Source organism: Chiloscyllium plagiosum, chromosome 12 (genome assembly GCF_004010195.1).
Source record: "Chiloscyllium plagiosum isolate BGI_BamShark_2017 chromosome 12, ASM401019v2, whole genome shotgun sequence".
Classification (NCBI taxonomy): Eukaryota; Metazoa; Chordata; class Chondrichthyes; order Orectolobiformes; family Hemiscylliidae; genus Chiloscyllium; species Chiloscyllium plagiosum.
Window position 1 is genome coordinate 64,098,342 of NC_057721.1, and position 27,049 is coordinate 64,125,390.

Below are 27,049 nucleotides of genomic sequence, written 5' to 3' on the forward strand. Positions count from 1 at the left end.
TTCGCAGGTGGTTCTCAGGGAGATCAGTCACCAGGAATGCAGATAACGTTCTCTCCCACAACTTTCATAGTGCGCTTTTTGGCACCATTATCAGTATTTGACAAAGAAGACTAAGATCATATGAGTTCACATTCAATTTTAATTAGAACAGACCTATTGATGTCACTGCAACCTAGCTTTAAAAATTAGAAAACATAACCAGAGAGTGGACAGGAACCAATATCAGTACTGGACAGCTTTTGGATAAGGAAGTCACTAAATAATTCAGTTACTGTAAAACTTTGTAACCTGGCTCCTCTCTTTTCTACACCCCTTTCTGTCTGTTGCAACAATTTTGCTACATTTCTTTTTGAACACACAATAATCACACTACAATTAATGAAGCATCAGTCAAAATTAAGAAGCCAATTACAAGGTTTGTGATGTGGTTGCTCATGGCTGAATATGACAAAATGGCTGTTAAGGGCTTTTCTTTTTAAAACAGGCACAGACAAGCAAAGGAAATTTTAGTTGATGTAGCATTTCATTTGGCTCAAATCATGGCCATCACCACAGCCAACTGAGTCTTACAAAGATGGGTCTAGAATTCATAGAGTTAGACTCTCATAAGGTAGCTGAGATAAAAACTGATTTGAGATTCTGGATTTTTATGCGAAACAGAAAGAGAAAGCTTGACCCACCTAGATGAGGCTTTTAAAATAATTATAATTACATATTAGAGTGGACACATATTTGTACTATAAGAACAGTTTTAATTTATTAGATGTTGGGAAATTTAATTAAATTTCTGTAGGCAGTCAGCCTTGCTCACAGAGACCGGTTTCAATAAATACCCTTGCAGGAACTTTTTCTCCAACAGCAGGAAGACTAAAACAAAAAAAAAATAAACAAGACACCCTCATAGGAGACAAATAAAGTAGCTGGTGGGGGTGGGGGAGAGTTAGCAGAACCAATTGTGATACACAGTCATGATGACCTCGAGAGAATAAACAATCGCTGTTTTGAATCTAACGAACAGCCTAAAGAATCCAAATAAACTTCTTTTAATGATTTATGGAGCTATAAAGGTGCTTGAATCTTGTTCTTCACGATGGGATTTGAATAGGTGCTATTCAAAAAATAAAAGCATTTAAGGTAATGACAATCAAGCCTATCTTGTTATCAAATTTATACCATCTTACACGATGCAAAACAAAAGCTGTAAAAGGTAACTGCTAGACAGAGAGCTTGGGTTTGATTGACTTTTCCAAGTTGGGTAAGTGCAAAGCTCCTCCCGAAATTATTATCTTTGTCACAGAATCATTGTATTAATATGTATAATTTTATATTAGAGTTGATGTTACAAATATAACAATTGGTAAAAGTTAACATCCTTTTTAATCTTCTGTATTAAGGTCAGCAAGAATTGCATGACCAAATTTGAAGTCATTAGTATTATGCGAGTACACAATTCAGCTGGCAAAAGTCTCGGAAAGAACATAACAATTGGTGTTGGAATGTGGTCAATAAGATATGTTGTCAGAACCCAATGACAGGTGATGGGGAGTCCAGCAAACATCAGGAGGTGATGAGAGAACCTAAGGTTAACCATAAAGTTGTCCATCATTGATTGTGTATTCACAGGATTAATGTGTAGGTCAGAGGCAAGCATGGATCTCAATGCTGCATGTAATCATTGTGACATGGCATGTATAAATATCCTGTATTTTGTTGGAAAGGATAGAACGTCACTGACCTCTGGTATGAGCTGTATTTAAGAGGGCAAATGTGCCCCACATGAAAGCCAGATTCACAGCAGTCTCTGACCTCTCTCACACGTGGTAAAGGAGCTCAAAATTAAGATCAATTTATGCCACTGAACACAGGACTCAGACTCCTCTTTAAAATCCCTCTCCAACAGTTTGAGCAAAAAGAAGAGAAATTGTATTCTGAACTAATGGTAATTTCAGTGGACCATTTTATTTATTCCTCGTTGAACTCCTGCACTTGCCTTACTATGCTCAGGTGATCGCAGGTCAGTATGTCCTCTTATTAAAATAATTTTTGTCTATTTTAATACAGTAGACCTTTCATTAACCAAAGTTAAAATTTGATAGCTCATGGTTACCATCATAACAAGTGATCACCATTGTTAACATTCAGATGGAAAAATCTGATGTTATTTAGCAGTAATTTATTTTATTATTCACAAGATGAGGGTGTCACTGGCTCAGCCAGCATTTATTGTCCATCCGCAGTTGCCCAGAGGGCAGTTAAGAGACAATCACATTGTTGTGGGTCTGGAGTCATATGTAGGCCAGACCAACTAAGGATGGGATTAGAGTGGTGTTGGAAAAGCACAGCAGGTCAGGCAGCATCCGAGGAGCAGGAAAATCTGATGATTTCATTCCTGGTGAAGGACTTTTGCCTGAAATGTCGATTTTTCTGCTCCTCAGATGCTGCCTGACCTGCTGTGCTTTTCCAGCACCACTGTAATTTAGACTCTGATTTCCAGCATCTGCAGTCCTCACTTTTGCCAAGTAAGGATGGGAGCTTCCTGCCCTGAAGGATAGTAACAAACCAGATGAGTGCCCTTTAGGGAAGGACATTAGTGTGAAATCACCAGATCTGCATGACCATATTTGAAGAGCTAATTCTAATTGATAACACTGTATATATCTGAAAATTTTTATTTATTTATCAAGTATTTACCTAATTCTTTATGAGAAAAGAACACAGACACCCCCTTTCATGTAAAGCAATTACAGATCTATCAGTCTTGACAGTTAGAAAAAGGATGGAAAGGGGTCATTGACAGTACGACCAAGCAGCACATAGTCAGCTATAACATTCTCAGTAATGCTTACTTTGTATTCCAGCTTTGTGCCCCTGAGCTCCTGACCTCTAAGCATCTTGTTTCAAAGATAGTTAAATGGGTTGAAATCCAAAGAAGAGGTGAGAGAGACCACCACTGACATTTAATTGAGTATGGTATCTCGTAGCCCTAGTAAATCTGAAGACAATTGGAATTCAGAGACAACTGTCCACTGATTTGAGATATCCTCGTACAAAAAAAATATGGTTGCAGTTGTTGGAAATAAGTCATCTTAGCCCTGGGACATTATCCTGAGGAACTCTTGCAGTAATGTCTCTGACTGACCATCTTCAGCTGCTTCATCTATGATCTTTTACCTAGTATTAGAACAGAAATAGAGATGTTTGCTCAGCATCATTCACAACTCCAGACTCTGAAACAGTCAATAGTCATATGTAGCAAAACCAACATTCAGGCTTCGATTAAGTGGCAAGTTAAGTTCATGCCACAAATGCCAGGCAATGACCAGCTCCAACAAAATAATCTAATTACCTCCCCCTGACAATTAATATTACCATTGCTAACTCCTGATTGTCAACATGCCCGGTTTACCATTATTGAGAAACTTAACTGGACTAACCATGGAAATATAATGGCTAGAAGAGTAGGTCAGAGGCTGTGAAGGCAGTGGTAAGTAATTAATCTTTTGATTTCATAAAGCCTGGTCACTGTCTACATTGTACAATTCAGGAATGTGATTGAATGCTCTCCACCTGCCTGGGTGAATGCAATCCCAGCAAAATGCAAGAAGCTCAATACCATCCATTACAAAGCAGCCTACTTGACTGATACCCCATCCACGACTTTCAATATTCACTTTCTCCACACCGATTCACAATGGCTACAAGTATACACCAGCAATAAGGTGTATTTCAAACTTCCAAACCTGTGACCTCCACCTAACTCAGAGAACAAGAGCAGTAGATACATGGGAATGTCATCATCTGCAACAGCTCCTCCAAGTCACACACCATCCTGAGTTTGAACAATATTGCTACTGCTTCACTCTTGCTGGGCCCAAATCCTGGAATAGTCAGATTTCTAACAGGACTGTTGTGTTTGTACACTCCAAGAAATGTAGCAGTTCAAGAATGCATCTCATCAGCAACATCTCAAGGCAAGGCAATAAATGCTGGTTTGGTCAAAGTCACTATGTCCTGTGAATTAATACTGTGTAAAAGTATATAAATGACCCAGGGAATTTTTTTTCACGTTTTGCTAACATTCACTATTCTCCTTGTCTCTGTGTATTTATTCAAGTTGAACATAATAGAAGACCCTGGTATTGTCACCACTGCTACTAGTGCAGGTTGGATAACAAATCTGGACAATCATCAACAGCTTCACCCCCACATTCTGTAAACCAGGTAGGTTTCTATTTCTTGGGAGGCTTCATAGGCAAGTACAGCAAACTGAAAAAGTTGGTTTCAATTTGTGCAAAGAGAAAGTCCACTTTGATCTAGATATGATTAAGTCTCTTCCTCCTGGACTTAAACTGAAGATGGCACTATTCTGGGAGGCAGCATCAGGAGGTGGAGAAATCAACATTTTGGGTGTAACTCTTCACCCAAAATGTCTACTTCTGCACCTCCTGATGCTGCCTGGCTTGCTGTGTTCTTCCAGCCTCCTGCCTGTCTACTTTGGAGTTTTTTTGGTCTCTAACTATTCTGCGAGAGGCAACCACAATGTAGGAAGTATAATGGCTTCACTTAGAAGAGAAGACTGGAAGGTGAAGATGATCAGCAGAGTCTAGGCAGTTAGTAGTTTGCAAATGCAGTTTCAAGTAACTTTGATTAGATTAGATTAGATTACTTACAGTGTGGAAACAGGCCCTTCGGCCCAACAAGTCCACACCGCCCCGCCGAAGCGCAACCCACCCATACCTCTACATTTACCCCTTACCTAACACTACGGGCAATTTAGCATGTCCAACTCACCTGACCTGCACATCTTTGTGACTGTGGGAGGAAACCGGAGCACCCGGAGGAAACCCACGCAGACACGGGGAGAACGTGCAAACTCCACAGAGTCAGTCGCCTGAGTCGGGAATTGAACCCGGGTCTCTGGCGCTGTGAGGCAGCAGTGCTAACCACTGTGCCACCGTGCCGCCCTAAACTTGTGGGAGAAGTTATTCCAGAGGTAGATGCAGAAGAGGTAAGGGATTCAAAAGGAGAATTTATAAATGGCCTTATCTGTAATCAATGACACCCAAGAGGCAATTTGAGATGATAAGGTTAAAGTGGGTGATGATGAAAATGACAGGAGAACATACATGTGGGGAAGCAAAACAGGTTAAGTGAGTAAAAGCAGACGGTGAAATCAGAAGAGACATGATAGTTTGAGATAGTAATTCAAACCATTATGAATAAAAATTTCCATTTTGGACAGGAAGGAGGCAGTTCACTGGAGAGTTAGGATTTTAAAAGGAGAATGGGAAAGGAGAAGTTCTCTTGAGAAAAGATCAGAAATAGACAAGAGAATTCAAGGTGCAATTTAATGTTTAGGGCAAGCACACCAGCACAGTGATTTCAGCAAGGCAGGTGATAATAAATATGACTAAGAAGTGTGCTTCAGTAAGGAATGAGGCCTCACTCATTAACCCATTTTCTTTCCATTGAAAGAATTCACTGGCAGGTATTAAATAACCAGCTCATTGTGGAAAGTGAACAGACATTGTGGAGGAAAATAGAGAGAGGGATAATAGCTGACCATCACCTTCTCCAAGGAAATTAGGGATGGGCTATAAATGCTGACCTAGCCAGCGATGCCCTCAAATAAAAACCACTTGTCCACTGGTACATTCAGAGGGGACAATGAGAAGGGAGCATTTTCTGTTTTTCCACAATATCCTTACGTAATATCGTAAGATATCTTTGCTGAGAAATAAGAGTCTTCGAAGCTTCAAGGAGATAAAATAGATCAAAGTCAGTAAGTTGCAGAAAGCTCCTTTTCAAAGAAATGGGAAATAAAAACTAAGTGAAAATATAATACAAAAAAGGAAACTTCAACTAATGTTATTCACTTGTCCACAGACATTAACAGGTTTACACACATATGCATTTTTAAAAATCAGCACTGTCAGTACCAGAGGCAGAATCAAAATCAAACAGCTAGAACATTATTAACAACCATCTTGCTGAGGATCAACCTTGGATTCAATACTTCCATTTTGAAGGAAGACGTGATGGATATAAATAAAAAAAAAGTTAACAAGGTCTTTAAAGCAAATGTATTTATTTGTAAACATCCCACATTTGCCCAATTATTCCAATCTGTACAAATATGAACAATATGTACAGAACAATCCCAATAATTTAATAGTTTACTGATATTACACTTTTAGAGATACAGCTTGAAAGGTTTGAACATTTTACACAGGATGGGTATACTGTGACGAGACATCACAAATTAGTAAATTTGTACTTTCCACATTTACTCAAGGTAGTCACATTAACAAGTAATCAATGGATAGCTCAAATAACCAAAATTTCAGGCTATGATAACATGTTAAAATGTAGTGGTACATATAGAATTGAATTGGTTACAACAAATTGCTTTAATAAGTCTTATTTCTGCTGCTTTTTCCTCCCAGATAGCGAGTCTCATACTTTTAAATACTTTTCTAGCTTTCTACATAAATTCATATGATCTAGTCCCCTTTTATTCCCAACCTGCTCAAAACTAAAATTGGTAGGTGGTTTGGGAAAAAAAATGACCACACTCAGAGAGCTTTTTTGGTTTGAAATTCAATCCATTCCATACAGTGACTATCCTCAGGATTTGGCCTTCATTCTGGATTATGAAGTTCAAAAAATAATTAAGAACGTTAATCATTCTGAAAGCACACAGCACTGCAGTCCTTCACTGTGCAGGTAAACCAGTCAGGAGAAACATAATACAATGGGCTTAAGTATCTATGTTCAACGCTAACATTAAACAATAAAAAAAGGACAATCTAAAGTGGAATTGGTCATGCATGATACACTGTGAAGCAATCGGAACAGCTCACATGACTTGTGCCAGTAAATTTAAAAAAAAATCCACCAGGATAATGAATCTTTAATATTTCCACACGATAGCCTGTGCTTTAGTATATATGGTTAGTTTTAGCACAAGGAGATAGGTAGCGATGTTGCAGAAGATACACAAAGGTAAAGCACAAGAGGGTGTGTATCAATCATCAACTCACCCGCCCGTTGTGATGCACTTTGATAAAAGATAATGCTGTAACTCAGAGATACTTAAAATGATCCTGATAAGTGGTTGAATTAACATGTGCAACAGCTACTGTTTGCAATTAAGTTCACCTCCCTGCTTAAGTATTGAATATGCCAAAATTCCAAACATGCTGGCTCTGCTCGTAAGGACTACTGCAAATATCTAGCAGGCCACTCTAAACACCACATGATTAACTGCAATTTTGCAACAATATGCAAATGAAGTAAAACCGTGGGGGGAAGTCATCCCAACATTCAAAGACACCAAAATGATAGAACAGACAACTAACAAAAATTGTTCAGTGCCAACCACAGCCACAACATTTTCATGTGGACCATAACCATTCTGCTGCTCTCTCCAGCTGTCCTTATTTAATGCCTCAGCAAATTATGTGCAGGCTTGCAGCAGAAAACATAACAGAATTTATACAGTACAAATTTCCCATATTATTTCTGCCTATCAGTACGCATACAGTTATATGTTTGGGAACTCAATCATTCTCACTAGTTACATTGCTTTCTGTCCAGTATCCGCATTATAACTCAGTAGTGTGATCGCTCTCTACATGAGGAGTCCAAGCGCACAAAAAAAAGTGGTCAAATTCACTTTTGCTTAGAATGGCTGGCAGCGTAGTCTGGCCGTCTTGTCTGAATGATTTTTGGTTTAGGTCGATTTTTGCCTTCTTCCTCCTCTTGCTCCTGTTCCAGTTCTGGGTCACTTTCACAGACGTGAACGACGACACTGGGAGTGGTCTCAGTACCTGCATGCAATTCGTATTTCTCTCCTGTACAGGATACAAAACAGACTGGATATTAACCACATATTAAAAAAAACCTTACATTTGACACAAGATTTAACACATCATTCAAACCATATATCAATGTGTTGACTGGGACTTACTAGCACCTCTTATAACAAATTTTTATTTCTAAGAATAACAGCAAATTATCTTTCGCCCTTCTTTCTTCTTATAATCTACAAGCTTTCAAATCGCAAAACTGACAGTAGACAATAATTTCTCCATTTAACTGATCATTCATCTTATCTCTTACAAACTTGGTGTGTCTGCACTAGGGGACTTATTCCCTTCATCTCCTTTCAGTTGTTTCAAAAAATATTCATCATAGTTTAACAGTCATCACACCCTCTCGATACATTTCTTCCATTTCAGTTCTCTTTTCTTCCCCCTTTTAGTTTGCTTGTCACCACAGTAATCTGGAATAAAACCTTAAATATCCCTAACAAGCAGAAGGAAGGGACTACACTGGAACGGATAAAAGATATCTTCTCTCTATGTACAAAATAAAGGAAACTGGTGCTATACATTTGAATTTCTCAGTGAAACAGAAACGTACTTAACAGAATGGAAGTTATAAATGGGCACATTTAATCAAACCACTAGCTCACCACAAAATACTCACTATTTAAAGAGTGTTGATGTGCTTGCAGAAAATCTGCAGTTATGTTTCAATTGTGCAAAAGAAAAATGCATCAGGGTGGGAGAAAGAGGAAGAGAGAAATAAGTGGTAGCAAGCTCCTAGCAAACTGCATTGATTACCTGGGCCCAGCTTAGATATTGCATACAGCAGGTCATAGTTTATAACCGGAGTGGCATCTTCAGCTTGTTTCCAGCCAACAGGAGGTGATGCTGGTGGAGAGATGAGGAACTGCTTTTCTGGATGTGGTGGAGCCAGGTGTGGGCTACCTTTACTGAAAGACTTGTTCTGGATCTAAAAGAAAAATCACATTACTCATTTTAAAATGTTCTGCAATTAGCTTTAAATTGAAAATTGCAAGTGAATCTTGTGCACAAAGTTAAATAGAAATTAAGAACAGAAGTTTTCTATTTCAAACACTCAACAGTACATTTTCCAAACAGCAGAATCTAATTTTCAGACACAAAGTGGCTATTGTTAACTGCGAAACTGGTCCAGGATGCACAGTGTGGAATCTTAAGGACAACATTTTAGATTTCCAGCATCTGCAGTGAAGACAAAGTGCTAGGGATACTCAGCAGGTCTGGCAGGATCTGTGGAGTGAGAAACAGAGTTGATGTTTCCAGTCCAGTGACCTGTGTTCGGAACTCCACAGATGTAATTCTGAAGAGGAGTCAAGTTGGACTCAAACAACAACTGTTTTTCTCTCTCTCTCTCGCTCTACAAATGCTGCAGACCTGCTGAGTTTCTCCCACACTGTCTTTACTGGTTTTATGTATTACATGTCACCACCCCAATCAGTTTAATTACTCAAGAAGATTGTTGTAGATAGCAGCAATGTCAGCTTTATGGCATGAATGTGATATAAAAAAGACCTGATTAACAATAACGCCGATCACCTTAGCGAGTTTTGAGAAGATTTATAAACAACTGATTACAATTGATGCTGATTACCTGTAAGATGCACTTCATTCACAGTATTTTATGAGTTGACTGGTACTGAATATGAAGGTAAATCATCAATAATTGGTCTCATCTGCCATTATGATGGCAACAATATCTGGTGACTCCTGGCACAGACCCATGTAGTATCTGTAGGAATCTACAGATTCTAGGTCAGATCCAAGGAGGAAGAAATGTGTGAAATCTGTGCTATTATTCCACAACACATACAGCTGTCAGTATGGTCCTTTCAGTGATATAAATGGTCAGTTGCAATCTCTACCACCACCTCACAGGCCAAGCAGTTCAGGCAAACAAGAGTCAAGAGTTGGCCTACTCAGTCACACACCTACAGACTCCATGCCATTTGTTGTCCTTTCACCTGATTTTCAGCCGTACGTTCTTTCCCACTTTCACTTAAAAAAAGTAATTTGTTCACGGGACATAGATGTCACTGCTGGGCCAACATTTATTGCCTATCCTTAATTTCCCAAGAGCAGACAAGAGTCAACCACATTGCTATGCATCTGGAGTCTCATGGAGGCCTACCAGGTAAGGATGGCATTACTGGGTGGCTTTCTATAGCAACCGACAGTGGTTGCATAGTTTCAGACTCTACTTATTTTAAGTCAAATGTTTTACTGAACTCACCACTTGACATAGTGGGATTCAAACATATGTAACCAGTCTGCATCTCAATTATTAAACTAGTGACATCACTTACTCCAATCTCTCCTTGATGCCTTATAAGCCTTCCCTCAAGTTCAAGTTTTGCCCATTTTTGCTGCCTATTCCCCATACAGTAGTTTCATTTCTTTAAGTTTCATCTCAAGTCACTATTTCTGCATCAGCCCACTCCTAATAGATTGTATGCAATTCTCCATTGCTATCAATGAACACATCTCATCCCACCGAGTTCATTTCTAACCAGTCTGAACTGAACTTTATTGGGACTGGAAACTCCAAAGTTTTCACATCTAAAACTCCAGGAATTCCCTCTAGTCAGGATACAAACTGTGCAAGAGCCCTATTCTCAGACACCATGTTCTCAACAGTGAACATTTTGTCACAGAGTCATAGAAGTGTACAGCACAGAAACAGACCCTTCAGTCCAACTCGTCCATGCCAACCAGATATCCTAAATTAATCTAGTCCCATTTGCCAGCAATATGGCCCATATCCCTCTAAACCCTTCATATTCATGTACCCATCCAGATGCCTCTTAAAATGTTGTAATTGTACCCAGCTCCACCACGTCCTCTGGCAGCTCATTCCATACACGCACCACCCTCTGTATGAAAAAGTTGACCTTTAGGTTTTTTTCAGCATTAATTTAGGATAAGGTCTCATAGAAGTACAAAAACCCAATCTGTAAGGACTTCAAAACACTTTAAGCAAATAGATTTAATAAAAAGACCTTGCTTTAAAATTATAGAAGTAGAAAGGACTACCTGTGCAAAGTACAGTTTCATTTTCTTCCCATTAAACTCTGTTTCATGAAGTTGAATTCTGGCCTCAGTCGCTGCAAGGGGGTTGCTGAAGTTGATCCGTACACGCCTGAAGCTCTTAAAAAACTGAAAGGTCACATTCTTGTCATAGGCTCTGAATAGTGTCTCAAAGTCATCCTGTCAAGAGAGTAAACTAATGGTTAAATTCCAAGCAATTAGTTGCAGGACAGGTTTAGCAGTTTTCAACATGACATCTGAATCACAGTCCTCTGTCACTTTATTATCACTAAAAACAGGCAGATCAAAGGCAAGGAAGAAAAATAAATTTCTTTACCGTAACAAATTCTCTACAGAGTTCCACAAATTTTCTGATTTTCCCATCAGTTTTCTGGGCTCAAAGGGGGAACATAATCAGATCTCTTGGACCCTGTGGTTTATCAATGGTGCCAAATAGGCAGCAGTATCCTGATCAGTTCTCCACAAGAAATAAACAGATGCATGTTTCTGGATTGCCACTAACGACAACGCAGGATTACAGGACATAGATAATAAGCTCATTAACTGGGGGGTAAGAGTGGTAACATAGTTATGCAGCAGGTGGTGTTGAACCTGGAGTCTCCTGGTTTAGAGGTACAGTCACTACCACTGCACCCAAGAGCCCTCATGCAAATTATTTTTATTTTTACTGCTTGTGAATTCAAAGATATCAGCTGTTTTCAAATGATTCATCTTTCCCATGAAGGCATCTGAGCAATTTTTTTAAAAAAAATCCATAAACAACATAAAAGTGGCCAAACCAATTTTGACATACTTAACATTTTTGCACAAGATAACACTTAGCAACTGATTTTGTACATCTGAATATAAAAGCTACATTTCATTTTACAAATAAAAACATATACATCGGTCTTGAAATAAAAAAGCTTGTAATCTTTAGTTGCCCAGTGTTGGCACATGTTGAAAGGACTATGACTTGTTTCCAATGCATATCAATATTGATCACTGAAAGGATAATGTTTCATTATTGAGCAGTACAACAATCACAATAATGCTGCCAAGTTCCATTTCCTCCATCTCAACCTACAGAGAATCGGTTTTGCATACCTTGCTGTAAAACGCACGGGGCCAGTCTTCAGGGCTGCACACCTCTATCAGGCCAGCAGATGTACATCCAGCCTTCAGCTAGATGGGGGATGGTCAGCTCAGTTAGCTGGACAGCTGGATATACAGAATGCGTCAACAGCGTGGGCTCAATTCCCATATAGCTGAAGTTTCCATGAATATCCCACTTTCTCAACCTTGCCTCCTCGCCTGAGACATGGCGAGCCAGAGGTTAAATGACCACCAGTCGTCTCTCTCTAATGAGAGAGCAGGTTGATAGTTGAGTAGGACTACAATGACTTTGCCTTTTACAGTTAGCTGGACGAAGCTAGCAATTGGCAAGCTCAGTATCATCAGGGTGAATGCAAGAGAAGCATGCTTGCTCCTGATCATTTGTTTCCATTTTCCAATGGCAATTTGTCCTGGTTTACTTCACTAACAATCATCTTGTGGCATTTCCTTCGAGCAGTTCACAATTCCACGCAAGGGCAATGGCTATTTTTCACAAAATCATACACCAGTGTGCTTTTGAAGAAAAGATACCAAGGAAGATTGTAGTGAGTGAACCCAAACCACTGCAACCTAATAGCAACCCTTGGAAAACAATTCTTTTTTATAGCTTCATCTATTTTGAAGAAAGGTTAGTTGAATTCCTAGATTCTAATGCTCCATAAGATCATAAGATATAGGAGCAGAACTTAGGCCATTCAGCCCATCGAGTCTGCTCCACCATTCAATCATGGCTGATAAGTTTCTCAAACCCATTCTCCCCATAACACTTGATCCCCTTGATACTCAAGAACGTATCTATCTCAGTCTTAAATATACTCAATGACCTGGCCGCCACAGCCTTCTGTGGCAATGAATTCCATAGATTCATCACTCTCTCTGGCTGAAGAATCTTTTCCTTATCTCCATTCTAAAATGGTCTTCCCTTCAAGGCTGTGCCCTCAGATCCTAGCCTCTGCTACCAATGGAAACATCTTGCTAACATCCACGTTTTCCAGCCCATTCAGTATTCTGTAAGTTTCAATTAGATCCACCCCCCATTCTTCTAAACTTCATCGAGTATAGACCCAGAGTTCCTCATATGTTACGTTCACCCATGCCTTTCAACTTTTTTTTCATTGTACATGCTTATCCATCAGAAATAAATGAAATTCTCACATCTTCATTGGTTTACACTGCCTGCCCATTCAATTGGTCCGTTTTCCTCTGAATTATTGCACAGCCTGAGATAGTTTGTTGTCTCCTCAGATTAATTTTAGTTTTAGCATCTCCAAGTCTAAGCTACAGTTCCTACGTTCTGTCTGGTACTATGTGCTGGTATTGCAGAATGAGCAGCTAGTGTTTATGAAGATGGGACAAGAAAGTGGAACCTCTATCTAATATCGATGATGAGGTGATCTGCATATCTACATGAATTTTCTCTTCAATCAAAATGTCCAGATCACAGGCATTTTCTCCACCTTATGGATTTTTATGCTTTTCCCTTTCTATCTATCCTCATTTAGCTGAGGACATATTAATCCCAAAACAAGAACAGAGTTTGGATTGGGTGAAAAGCTAGCGTTAAAAATCTGAACCATGACCTCAAACTCATGCCTTTTAATGGTTTTACTGGAAACAGGGTCTACTTCCAGGCGATAGGTTGCCAATTTAAATATTTTAATGAATCTTGCATCAATCCATCATTTGAGACTTAATGCTGGCCAAGACCCAGGAAGCCTCGTAACTTCGAGCAGATGGGGATCGCTGGACCTACCAGGTTAAGTGTTCCACTTTCCACTACTTCCAGGATCCAGCTTACAGGACCCATCTACCCCTCCATTCTACAGCTAGACATAGTCCCGAAACCTTCATATCACAAAGGGGTGGAACTTACAGAGAACAGTAAAAGGAAAGACAGAGATTTAAGGAGGGGTGTCCTAAGCTTGAAGGTTAATGGCACAACAGCCAAATAATGGGTGAACAAAGTGGGGAATGCACAAGACGTTAGAGTTGGAAAGCGAAAGGTTCAGGGATAGTTGAAAGAGTTGAAAAGACAAGGGTAAGACCATGCTACAGAGGAATTTAAATACAAGGGTAAAGACTTTTAAAATTAAATATTTTAAGACTAAGAATAAACATGAACAGCAACCAGAGAGCTGATGGTTGAACAGGGCTTGGTACAAGTGAGAATATCAGCAGAGGTTTGGGCGTGTGTTCAAGTTAATGAAGGATGAAGTCCAGGTATGAGGACACTGGACATATCAAGAGTCAAGACTATAAAATATAAATTCCAGCAGCAGACAGGCTAATCTATAAGATCTCTCTGAATCCTAGTAGCACAGAAACCCACCAACACTCTCAAACAAAAACTAACAAACTTAAAAGACCCAGCACAACCCATGGACAAAACCAACGTCACCTACAAAATCCCATAACAAGGACTGCCACAAACACTACGTAGGACAAACAGGAAGAAAGCTAGCCACCAGGATACACGAACACCAGCTAGCCACAAAAAGACATGACCCTCTCTCCCTCGTAGCCCTACACACGGATGAAAAAAACACCATTTTGACTGGGACAACACATCTATCCTGGGACAGGCTAAGCAAAGACATGCCAGAGAATTCCTAGAGGCCTGGCACTCCAACCACAACACCATAAACAAACACATAGATCTAGATACCATCTATCAACCCCTCAGAAAACGAATAGGAAATGACATCACCACAAACCCCAGGAACCCCATCCAGTACAAACATATAAATAGAAAGCAGGAGACAACAGCTTCGCTTCACTTGGAGGTCGCCACTGATGATGTTACCTAGCCAGGTAATGAAACGTCTGGATATCAAACCAACAGCTCAGCGAGCAAACCTACACCCTAAACCTCAACCTGAGCTACAAACCTTCACAATCCTTACTGATCTATACTACTTAGGGTGGAAGCAGGCAGGCTTTGTATTGGAGAGGAATGGGGATCAATAAACTGAGCTGAGCCAACACTAAACAATCTAGCTCAGGTGTCTAATGTCAAGTAGGGGGACAGATGGAATCATAGGCTCTGCACCCAGCCACATCAGCCATTAGGAAATGGTGCCAGACCTCACGAGGAAATAAAAAAATCCAATTAATGCCCAAAACACATTTTTTAGTAAACATTAAATTCTACAAGAATATAGAATTCCAACACATTAGACATTGTCTTATCTCCAATTTGAAATCATTTTCCTGCATGCTGCCAAGTTAAATTTCATTGTTTTACTGCTCTGTAAATGAAGTGATCTTAATCTAAATTGAATCTTCTGCCTTATGTGATTATAATTTACAACTTGAATTTGTCCACTTGAAAATAAATATGGTAAATCTCTGTCTTGGTGAAAAACTTCAACAATGGAACAGAAATGTGTTAGAATACAAAATAAAATTCACTATTGTGCCTATTCATTTCAGATAACGGCTACTATAGTCCATCATGGATGTTAACCAACTCAATAGTTAAAGGGCATACAATAAACCTTTTCCCCAGCTCGAATAGGCAAGTAAATGCTCACTTGAATCTTAAAAAAGTAAAAATTAAATCCTAAAATCCTGTACAACGCAAATATACCTTTAATCAGTTGGTTTCCTCACAAATATGGCTTAAACTCACCAATGTCTTTTCACAAGGAATTCATATAGTCTATATCAATATTTAACTCTCAGTCCACTCAATTTGAAATGCACAACTATAAACATAATTAAACCATACATCCATTCCCAGACTAATTGGCAACTGGAATTTTCCATTCTGACTCACTCAGAGTTTAAGTTTAGACAATTCCTCAAATGCTTTGTCCAAGTCAGTAGCTAACTAAAAAGGTTATCCGAAAGGAACAAACATCAGGCTTGTAAAATTAAACCCTCCATTTCCTGAATGCTCTGGTAATAGTCAGCACAAGTACTGTATAATTCATTTATAAAGCGCAACATTTTCCAATGGAACCTCCCACAATAGCATACCATTTCCCTTGCTCCCAATTTGTGCCATTTACAATGCAGAGTGCATTCAGAGGCCAAACAGCTCCTCTGCTCACAGAAACTGAGCAAGTACAACACATATGGAATCATAGACTTAATACCTATCCTACAACAAACCATGTGAGCTCAGTAAGCCTGAAAGCAGGGCAAAATGGCACAAATGTCAAAATACGATCAATCATTAACTTTATTGACCTGTCAGTGCCAGTTTATAGATTCAGGTGATATCCTGCACCTTTGGAGGAATGCATGATGCCCCATGTTAAACCAGCACAAGTTTGATGTGAGACAGAATATCAAATCACCCAAGATTTACCTACATCCACTACATCCCCACTAACCTGTCCAAGAAATTCTGCCAGATGGTGTTAAGGGTATTTCACACTCTTTACCCCCAACCAGAAAAAGGTTGTAATCCATAATAAAGTTGCAAATTATGTGAGCCAGTTAAAAACCTATGGCTATGACCAAATAGTATAGTTGCCTTTTAACTGCACTCGGGGGTGGGGGTTGGCAAACAAATGGTGACCTTACCAGCCAACCACCCCAAAGTGTCTTACATTTACAGTAATCACTGGTCTCTATTTCTTCTCTTGTGGTTTCAGAGCGGAATTTGATTGGCAGCATACTTCAAGTGCCTCAGGACATTTTCATATAGCACCTTGTTAATATATGAAAGCAAGTCTTTGTTGTTTTAAAAATAATCTTTCGAGACGCATTCTTAGTTTGACAGTAGATTTGTGATCAATCAGGAAGACTCACAGAAGATCACTTGTTTTATCCCCTAATGGATGCAAGGCACAAAGCTAGCAACGAGGAACACAACAAATACCTTCAGAGAGTCACAAAGATTCAAAAGTAAGTCAGGGAAAACAAATGTTAATAAGCTGCTCCACTTCCTTAAGCAGCTAACCACTCCCATTTATCACTACTGCAGATCCACTTGCATTCCTTTCATTCTACTTACAGTCACTTGTCAAATTTGCCAGTTTGGAATTTCTCGGCAATGGCTTATACGACAGTACTCCCCTAAGGGCAGCTACCCACAATAACAATACTGATCTCCCATTAAATTCTAGTTGATAAATGGAAGTTTCACAGTATATTTCAATAGTAAAAGACTTGCATTTATATAGCACCTTTTGCAACAACTTGCATTATACAAGCACTTTTAGCACAGCAGGCCTTTCTACCAAAGGACTTGTAATCCCAAAGTTCTTTATAGCTAATTAAATATTTTTTGCAGTGTTGTAATGTAGAAAATATGTCAGCCAATTTGCTTACAAAGAGGGCCCACAATAGTTACATGATAATAATGTGATAATCTTGATTTAGGTTTTGATTGAAGGGTTAATATTGCCAAGACACCACGCGAAGATCTCATCCAACCCATGGCAACACTAATACTACAAAGTCCCTGCAGGTCTTAATATGTCCAGAACAATTAGACAACAAAGCTTTAAGTACGGTGTGTGTTGTGGCACCAAGTCAGAGTACATATCTGAACAAACTGCTGACATTGCACAGTGGTTCTCAGGACTACCATAAGGCCCAACTACATGTGCTCAATTTAAACCTCGGAAAACACGGAGTCAATACTAGAGGATAAGGCGACTTGCAATGCAAATTCGCATACATAACAATGACACAACGCATTTTATTTGGCCTTTCCATAATGCTGTTTTATCCTAGTATTAGCACATGAAGTGCTAGCAGCTATATAACATAAAATAATTTTTCTCATGTAGTCAAGTATGTTCCCAAGATGTACTCATTAAGCACTTCTGCTGTTCAAAGCTTCAATTCCAGTTAACAACCATCAATTTGTTGTAAAATATGTAAAGACACCAGAAACCTTCTGACTGCCCCAAACATACTTCTCACACTCATCACATATATCTAATATCCGTACCATGGAAAAATAAAACATAAAGCATGCTTTTGAGGTTGCTAATGCATATACTAGCTGTATCTTCCTCCGTTTTACTTCAAATTTTAGACATTGAAACATTTTGCACTATTTAGCAATGGAAAGTACTTCTTTCACAATAGCAAAACTACAAAAGGGACTACATTATGTACCACATTTGCAGCATAAAATAATACCTGATACACATCTTATGCACAGCATACTGCTGCTTACGTAAGTGGGTTCATTGGTTTTAAACATGCTAACCAATGCTCTTTTTAAATCTTAAGTTTATTACAGTGAACAATTAGAACCTTTACTTAGGTTATAGTTAGATGTCAGAAAAGGTTAGGAATTCTGTTCATAAATTCCTACCAACAAATAATTTCAGATAATCCACTGTTAACTTGAGTAATCTTTTTTTAAAAAGTGGGATGTAACAAAGAGGTCTTCCATTTAGAAATTGTGCAAAAGGTCTAATCGCATCCTGAGAAAATATGCAGCTATCCGTATTTCTGGGAATTTTTTTTTTTTTTTACAGTTTGTTTTCAAATATCTTGAGAATAAAGTATGTTGCACAAAGTTTTATGCTTGGTCAATTTGCCTGATTGTGATACAATATACTGATATTGAAATAATATACTGGGACAGTGCAGTCACCAGTCTCTGCACTACTCATGAAACCCTTCCTCATTTATTAGAAACACGGATGTTACCTACTTTTCCATTAACTCCCACACACTCAGCTGATAAACTTATTTATGTTTGTACACAGTTTTGTTTTCTTTGCCCAAAACACATGTATATTAAAATGAACAGGAATAACAGGAACAATTTTGCAAAAAAAGATTTTAAAATGTAGATAGATATTCATTTCACATCACAGCTATTGAGAGTATTAGAAACCCCAGATCAGATCACCCCAATAACATATTGCAAGCACAAACTACGAATTCTCTCCAAGTCAAAATGCCAAACATTCTTAACAATAATCATATACACAAAGCTAGTCAAGTGTGTCCTAAATTATGGCAATAGCAAGGAGTACAAACTATGCAATAGCTTGAAACAGTCATTCCTAAACTGATATGTTTAAAAAAAATGTATTAAGCCAACTCCTTACCCGAACATCAACATCAGTGAAGACTTCAGAATCAGGCAAGCAGGCAATTAAAATAACGTTGCAGTTAAGGTTTTGAAAATGCATGGTTTCTTGAGAAAAAGATTCCCAAGGTCTGATTTGTAAACCAGCAAAACAGTGCTGAGCTGCTGCTGACACTTGTTTGAATTACAAGTAGTTGTGCCTTACTCTAATTTATACAGAATGTAGTGTTTGCCCTCAGGAGCTTTACGGTATGAGACAGCAAATTCTTAAACAAAACCTGCACCTTCCAACTAGGATAAAATGATCTTCGAATGGAAAGTAGTGACATCAGCACTTAGTCAAGATATCTATGGTAATCAGCTTAGCTTTGCACTGGAAGATGGAAAAAACAGCTGATGTTGCCTGGCAGCTGTGTTATCATTGGTTCTGCACATAGTTTCCATCAGCAGTAATTCCATTCAACACCCACAATATGCAGTTAATTTGAATGGCTTGGCTGAGATGGAAAATTTTACACTGTTAAAACATCTGTCAAATAGTAACAAGAATAAATCATTAAACTCTGTTTTTTGAAGATATTAAAAAAGAGAACAGTGGGAAAATTAACAAGTCACCCTTGAATCTCCAAACCCTCTTTCCTTTTGCTTTAGTCAGGCAACTCGTGAATTTAACTACCTTGTTTGAAATTAAAAATAAAGAAACTGTCAGCACTACTGCACATACAATCTGTGCGTTTATAAATTTCATAGAACATATTGAAAAATTTCCAAGTGATTGAAAGGCATTTAGAGGTGTCCCTGCATTACATTTAATGGTTAGAGAATTGATATCTTCTGAATGCAATAGGTGACAGTAGATGATTGACAGCTATACAACCAGCTCCAGATCACATTTGGGCCAAGGAAAGCTGAACTCTTGTTGAGTGCAATGGGGGTGGGTAAGGTGGCAAAATGTTGGTGAAGCAAAAGCCAGTTATGTATTAAAGAAAACCAACTGCGACCCCTAACCTGTACTTCAAGGTCAAACTGAAAACAAAGCAAGACAGAAAATTAGACATACTGTAAAGATTTTTAAAAAATACATGATTCACTCATGGGTCCTGGGCATGACTACCTAGGTCAATATTTATTGCTCAACCCAAACTGCTCTTGAGAAGACATTGGGGAGCTGCCTTGTTGAATTGATGCAGTCCGTGGGCTATAATTCTATTGCCCTTGTTGTGACCAGGACACAGGATCCTACTCTTTCCCCCGTGGTATAAACTATTTGGATCAAATGGTCTGCTTCTCTTCTGTAGATTCTATTCTACATAAATTTAGCAATTTAAAAAATAAGTCATGAACAATCTTAGGTTCCAGGAAATAATCATAGATAAAGTAAAGTAGAGGGAATAAAAACATGATACACAGCTCAAATATGAACATGAGAACATTCCTCTTGACAGCTAATTAAGAAGTAATCAATAAAATGTCACTTGGAAAATGTAAAGAGGAATTAAATATCAGCTACTGAAGTATGCAAGAAATATGCACATACCTCTGTGGAAAATCAAGACATTTGGAAAATATGTGTCATATTTACTTTGTGGGAACAAGGAAGGAGATGACTGAAAATGAGGAAGGAACATAATTGCAGCCTAATAAAATAAGTAGGGCCTTGCCCATTAAGCAGATTTTTAGGCAATATGTCCACTCAGATCATTGCCAGCACAGCAGGAAATGTAAAGTGAAGATTTTAAGAAAGTGTGGGGTATTCTTCCATCAATCCTAATGTTTGTCTGTTCCATCTATTTCAGTAAATAGTCTAAGAACTGGCTTTGACATTTATTTGCAAACAACTGAAGATGCCAGAAATTGGAAATAATTAAAAGCTAGAAAAACTGGTTCTTGTATAAGGTCATTCATCTTAAACATATACTTGGTTTTTCTCTCCACAGATTCTCCCTGAGTTGATGAGAGTTTCTAACATTTTCAGTTTCTAACTAAACTTGGATACAATCACAGCCAAATGTCAAACATTTTCTGTTAAAAGGTCCTCTGAATAATGTATTGTGCAAAACTGAACCAATGCGTTCAAGTAAGGCAGGATATATTTTTGTTTGTGGAGCATTGAGCTCCAATACAATACAGTATTAACTGCAATAAATGTTAAATATCAGTCTCATCAGGACAAACGTTCCTTTCCACACAGGTAACCCGAAACAAACATTCACTGCACTGACAATATTTATGAAGTACATTGCTACCTCCTTTGTTGATTAAAAGACCAAAAACATTAAGTTTTTTTCTTTCGGTTATACCCCACTCCAAACTTCACATGCATTATAACAAAGGCAATTACAAGGCTCTTGTGGCAAAGTGGTAATGTTGCTATCTTTGAGCCAGGAAACTTGGGTTCAAGACCCACCTTGCTCCAGAGATGTGTTATATCTTCTGAACAGGTTGTTATAGAAAATATCAATCTCTCAGGGATTGAAGGACTGGGGTACTGAGAGTTATGATGGAAGACTTGGGTACCGAGCATTATGACTGAAGATGCGGGAATGCATCATCACTCTTGTTTCACTACTTCGCTGTACATAACAAAAATACCTTTCCAAGTTACCAAGATGACCAAATAAATACCTTATATATACACCAGGTTTCAAATTTACTAAAAATCAACCAAACAAAAATAAATACTCAGTCCTCCAAATATCTCTACAGCACAAAGAAAAACATAAACATTCTCTACAGGAAAAGAGAAAACACATTTGTCTGTAGAGAGAGGTTTTCTGAAATAACACCTTGGCCAATGGTTATTTTTGACAGCAAAAGCTTAAAACATTGACAGTAATAGGAATTTATGGTGAAACTCAGGTGGTCTGGAAGCATCTGTGGGAACAAAGCCAAGTTAATGTTCCAAGTCCATTAGAACACAGCGATTGTGTTCATCACCATTCATCCAATACAGTAGTTGAGTGACTAAAATGCAATGTGTTAATCTGTACAATTAACAAGCAGAAACAAAAATCAAGTGTAAAACTAGAATCAGTAACATTTAAGTTAATCCTGTCAGAGCAATTGTATCAACAGAGATGACAGTTGCTTTTACAGCCCCATTTCCTTTTTCTAAAAGATGCCAATTCCCGTGGACTCTGTTGAAGAGTTATTGGATTCGAAACATTAACTTTGCTTTCTCTCCACAGACAACTGGCAGACCTGCTGAGTTTCACCAGCAATTTGTTTTGTTTCAGATCACCAGCATCCGTAGTTTTTTAAGTTTAAAATGTATGTTTTGCAGTCGGTTGCCCTCATCTACTGACACATGGTTAAGTTACTTCCAGTAAACTATGGTTTCTGATGCCTTACAGACAGCTTGCTCAGAAAAATCTTCTTCAATCACTCTTTCAAAAGAATAAATTGGTTTCACTCTGAACTCAACAATAGGCTCTGTTTCAAAATGGGGTCAGATCAGCTGGACAGCTTGCTCATAGCAAGCTTTTCTCCCATTCAGCATGTTTTCAGCAGACATTTCTCCAAGTAAGCCATAAAATGAGAATTCCAAGTCAGTCACTGTTCAAAACAGTCAATTCAGGGTTCTACGAAAAAAGCAAGCAGCTCTCAGTCATGTGATTTTCAGGATGACTCGAACAAAAAAAAACTAGTGTCCACAGTGAACTTCACATGACCTATTTTAAAGAAGTAGATATTTCCACAATACTTTAAATAAATCTATTTTCCAGATCATTCAAATCTTTAGTTCTCTTAGTAATTTTGAATATTTATCATCTTTGTAACAAGAGACAGGCAAAAGGGCAAAACCATGGTGGGATTGGAAAACAAGAAATTAAAAACGTACCTTACACCCCTATCATCTATACTAAAGTAGAAGAACTACTAATGAAACGTGCCACAAATAAAGAATTTAGATACATGGATAGAAGACAATAGCATGATGGGAAGGGACCAAAAATTAGTCATGTTCTTCTCATTCCATTTTAGGATGCTTTGGTTTAGAATCTTACCTCATAGCAAACCGCTGTTATAGTCATAAGTAGATATCTGGGTTTTTCTTACCTCTACATTTTTCATTCTGGTGTATTTGTTGTTATCAGATGTGCCAAATTGTGATTTACATCTTGCTACCATGTTAAGAAAATTCAAATGTGATTAGAGGTTAAAAAGACACTGAAGCAAATAAGACTGCGTGGTGTACACAAGTCTGTTTAAACTAAATAGGAAAGAATTAGGGCCTCAAGATACCCAAGGCCGGATCTCAATTAGATGTTTGGAGGCAGCGCTTTTTCCAAAATAGCGATTCTGAAAAATGGGGTGCCATCTCATTTGGTGCTGTCAATTGGCTGAAGTACTCTGAGTGCAAAATGGACCTATTTGTGGCAAGGGCAAAGGTCTCTTTATACAAAATTTAGTATCTCAAGAATGGTAATCATGACTTTTGTTACCTCATTTATTAAATCATCTTGGGGATGGTCAGGCAAGAAATTACAATATTGCTTTTCACTAGTTTGCCTAAATTTTAAAAAGTGATTATTTTGCTTGTCTTAGGAACTTGTGAACCTTTCAGATGCGCTGGAAAAAAAAGTGTGCATATTCTACTGAACATGATTTTACAATTGTATAGGTCAGACTGGATCATTTAGTGGGCTTTTCCTCAGTCTGTTATTCTGCATAAATACAGGATTTTCTCAAAAGAAAAACTGACAAGACAAGGCATGAATAAGCTATTTGCTTAGAACTAAATGGAGTTGAGCAAGAGTTTGCCCTCATGTCAGCCTCTATAGAATACTTAATTATGAATCAGCAACTAGAACGTGTTGCTGTGAATGGGCAAAGAGTAGAAAGTATATTTCATAACATTGTTAATACAGTCAGAAACTTAGCTCATTACAAGCTGTATTCTGAAATTATTAATCACATACTGAGCAATCGAAAAGGAAAATGAGTCTCAGAGTTTGTCTCATTTTTTAAAAAAACATTACACTAACATAAAATCAAAGTCACCAGGAGTCATGAGTCGTTCAACTAAAACGTGTGTAACCTTCATTTCCATTGGATATATCCATTTCACTCTGGACATTTGGTTGCAAAACCAACACAGTTGGTGCACATAAACATTGAGCAATGCAATACATAGAATTAGTCAATAGCTTTTGTGTGCACGGCACCTTCCTGCTAAGCAATCTCGGGAAGACATAAAGCATAACAAGTCAAGTTCAGGATTGTAGCCATCTACAAAAGATACACTTACACCACTGATTCCCACAAATCTGCTGCAGTACAAATCTTTAAAGCTAGCTTGGATGTACAACATTTTTCACCGTCATTTCACGCATCAGTAACAAAGTATCATGCACATATTCTCAATGGCAATTAAAGATGGGCAATAAATGCTGACCTTGCCACCAATACTCACGTCTCAAGAACAAATTAAAATAAGTGAAACAAACACACAAAACTAATTTTTCTTTATCAATATAGGTGCTAAATTGGCATTTGAGACAAAAAGGCAAAATTAAACATTTAAGTCACAATTGTACTTTTATACTATAAAATCATGGCGTTGACACTGCTGGTAAGTTATGCAGTAAAATGATACTCAACACAGTAAACAGGAAAATACAAGAACCTATAAAGTGGTGGTATAGGAGATGATGGCAGTCCACATCACAGACATTTACTCTTACCAACATACGTCTCTTTTTTCTGCACAGATCCAATTTCATCCAAATGCAGCAATCTATTCAATTTCAGTATCACAGGACAACATATTCTATATTCTAATAAACCTTTGAAAGAAAAGCATTTTCTAACCTCTCCTAAATGTGTAAATGCCATATAGATTACAATTTATAATGTAAATGCAACTATTAAAGGCTCTCAAATAATAATTGATGACTGTGCCACTTGGTCCAGATCTTCTGACCGTTTGTAGATTAAACACTGCTCACTTACTGGCCTGTCCTAGATGTCTTCCTCAGCATTGGAATCCAGGAACCCATCTGCTTTTAACAATACTAGTTGCTGTAAACAGACATTTAAAAAGGTACCAAAGTCACTTTAACAAGCTATGGGGAGAGTAGCCAACTATGCAAGGGCTAACAGGTGAGGGGCAGGGTGGCAGCAAAGTGAGTGAGGGTTGAGGATGAGTCAGATTCACTCTGGTCCATTATCCATGGAAGTGGGGAGAGGGAGAAAAAGGAGGAGAAACTGTTGTAGAGTCAGGGTGATTTGGTTGCTGTTATTCAATGGGGGTATCAGTCTTATAGTCACAGAGTTACAGCAGATGCTAATCCCTCTAGAAAACAAACCTTTCGGGCAATTATGGAGGTAAATAAGTTGAACTCCAAACTCTGACTCCAACTCAGGGATAGGGACTTTCTCAGGAAAATACCGATTAAAAGTTGCAACCTCCCAGGTACTTTCTGCGGAGTCAGTGGCATCAGGACATTCACTTGGTGCCAATGTGCAACTCTGGTCAACACTTCAGCAATAGAAGATCCAGGCTGATATGCCTGTATTGCTCGCGAGACAAAACTTTTCACTGCGCCTCAGTACACGTGACAATAAATTCAATTCAATTCAGGCTGCTGCCTGGGTATCATAAGAAGGTACTAATATTCAGGTTTCAGGCAAGTTGAGAGTCCAAATATAAGAGAGAGAGATGACTTTTGAGGTGGGTCAAATTAAATTTTCAAAACATCAAGATCACTGGATATTTATTGGGAAAGAGCATCAAGGAATTTGCATCGAAAGGAAGCTAAATTGAGTTAAGATACAAGTTAATAAAGATTTAATAAACCTCAGAACATGTTTGAGGGTTTGTGTGTCACAATGATGTTCTAATAGGTTATTGCAAGAAAGGACCAAAGGTTGCCCTATATTGAAAAATAGACAAGAGAATTTTTGACAAATCCATACAATTTAATAACAGTTGACCCCAGATTTAAGATGGCCTTTACAATTCAAATCTGTAGCAAGGTCACAGGAAATTACAATTTAAATGTACTCAGAAAAAATAGGAGGGGAGCAGGTTTATGTGGACCAGAAAGACAGGCGTGTGTATATAGGCTGAATGGCTTGTTTCTGTTCTTTAAATTCTATATAATTGTCAACATTTCTGGACACCTACTTCTTAGGAACACTCCATGAACAATTCTGGGTTACTACTTTACAAAAGCAAGGAAAAAAGATCAATTTTGAAACAAGACTCTCAACCAATTAAAAATATATTTTAATATGTTACAACCTCCATTTATCCAATATAGTGGTTGTAAGGTTAAAAAGTTCAAATGAGAGTGCATCTGTACCAAAACTGAAGTCAGGTGCAAGATTGGGATTAGTAACATGTAGATTGTCCGACCAGAGGGGAGGCCATATTGGATTTGGCACTCGGTAATGAACCGGGACAAGTGATGGGCTTGTTAGTGGGTGAACGTTTTGGTGATGGTGACCACAATTCTGTGACTTTCACCTTGGTTATGGAGAGAGATAGGTGCGTGCAACAGGGTAGGTTTTACAATTGGGGGAAGGGTAATTACGATGCTGTAAGACAGGATCTGAGGAGCATAAGTTGGGAGCATAGGCTGTCAGGGAAGGATGTCGTGGAAATGTGGAACTTTTTCAAGGAACAGATACGACGTGTCCTTGATATGTATGTACCTGTCAGGCAGGAAAGAAATGGTCATGTGAGGGAACCTTGGTTGACGAGGGAGGCTGAATGTCTTGTAAAGAGGAAGAAGAAGGCTTACATAAGGTTGAGGAAACAGGGTTCAGACAGAGCAGTGGAAGGATACAGGATAGCCAGAAGGGACCTGAAGAAAGGGATTAGGAGAGCCAAGAGAGGGCATGAAAAATCTCTGGCGGATAGGATCAAGGATAACCCAAAGGCATCTTATGCGTATGTGAGAAACATGAGAATGACGAGAACAAGGGTAGGTCCGATCAAGGACAGTAGTGGGAGACTGTGTACTGAGTTGGAAGAGATAGGAGAGGTCTTGAATGAGAACTTTTCTTCAGTATTTAC

General features: G+C 38.4%; 1 protein-coding gene and 1 long non-coding RNA gene across 3 annotated transcripts in view; one reads left to right on the forward strand and one right to left on the reverse strand.

Moving 5' to 3' along the window:
- The first annotated feature begins 1,955 nt into the window (after positions 1-1,955).
- On the forward strand, positions 1,956-6,020 carry LOC122555359. The gene is made up of 3 exons (XR_006313247.1): positions 1,956-2,014; positions 4,115-4,221; positions 5,887-6,020. It is a non-coding gene; the product is annotated as an uncharacterized LOC122555359 (long non-coding RNA).
- Positions 6,021-6,071: 51 nt separating this feature from the next.
- LOC122555358 (calcipressin-1-like) overlaps positions 6,072-27,049 on the reverse strand; it is an 80,902-nt gene continuing 59,924 nt past the window's right edge. Inside the window, exons 1-4 of one of the 2 annotated variants that reach the window (XM_043701287.1) lie at positions 19,043-19,337; positions 10,902-11,075; positions 8,631-8,802; positions 6,072-7,856 (exon numbers count right to left, since the gene is read on the reverse strand). In XM_043701287.1, the coding sequence (XP_043557222.1) occupies positions 7,675-7,856; positions 8,631-8,802; positions 10,902-11,075; positions 19,043-19,126 (612 nt within the window). In that variant the 5' untranslated portion in view covers positions 19,127-19,337 and the 3' untranslated portion in view covers positions 6,072-7,674. Of the gene's footprint in view, positions 7,857-8,630; positions 8,803-10,901; positions 11,076-19,042; positions 19,338-27,049 lie in introns of those variants that run through there. The other variant, XM_043701286.1, reaches the window with a different exon arrangement.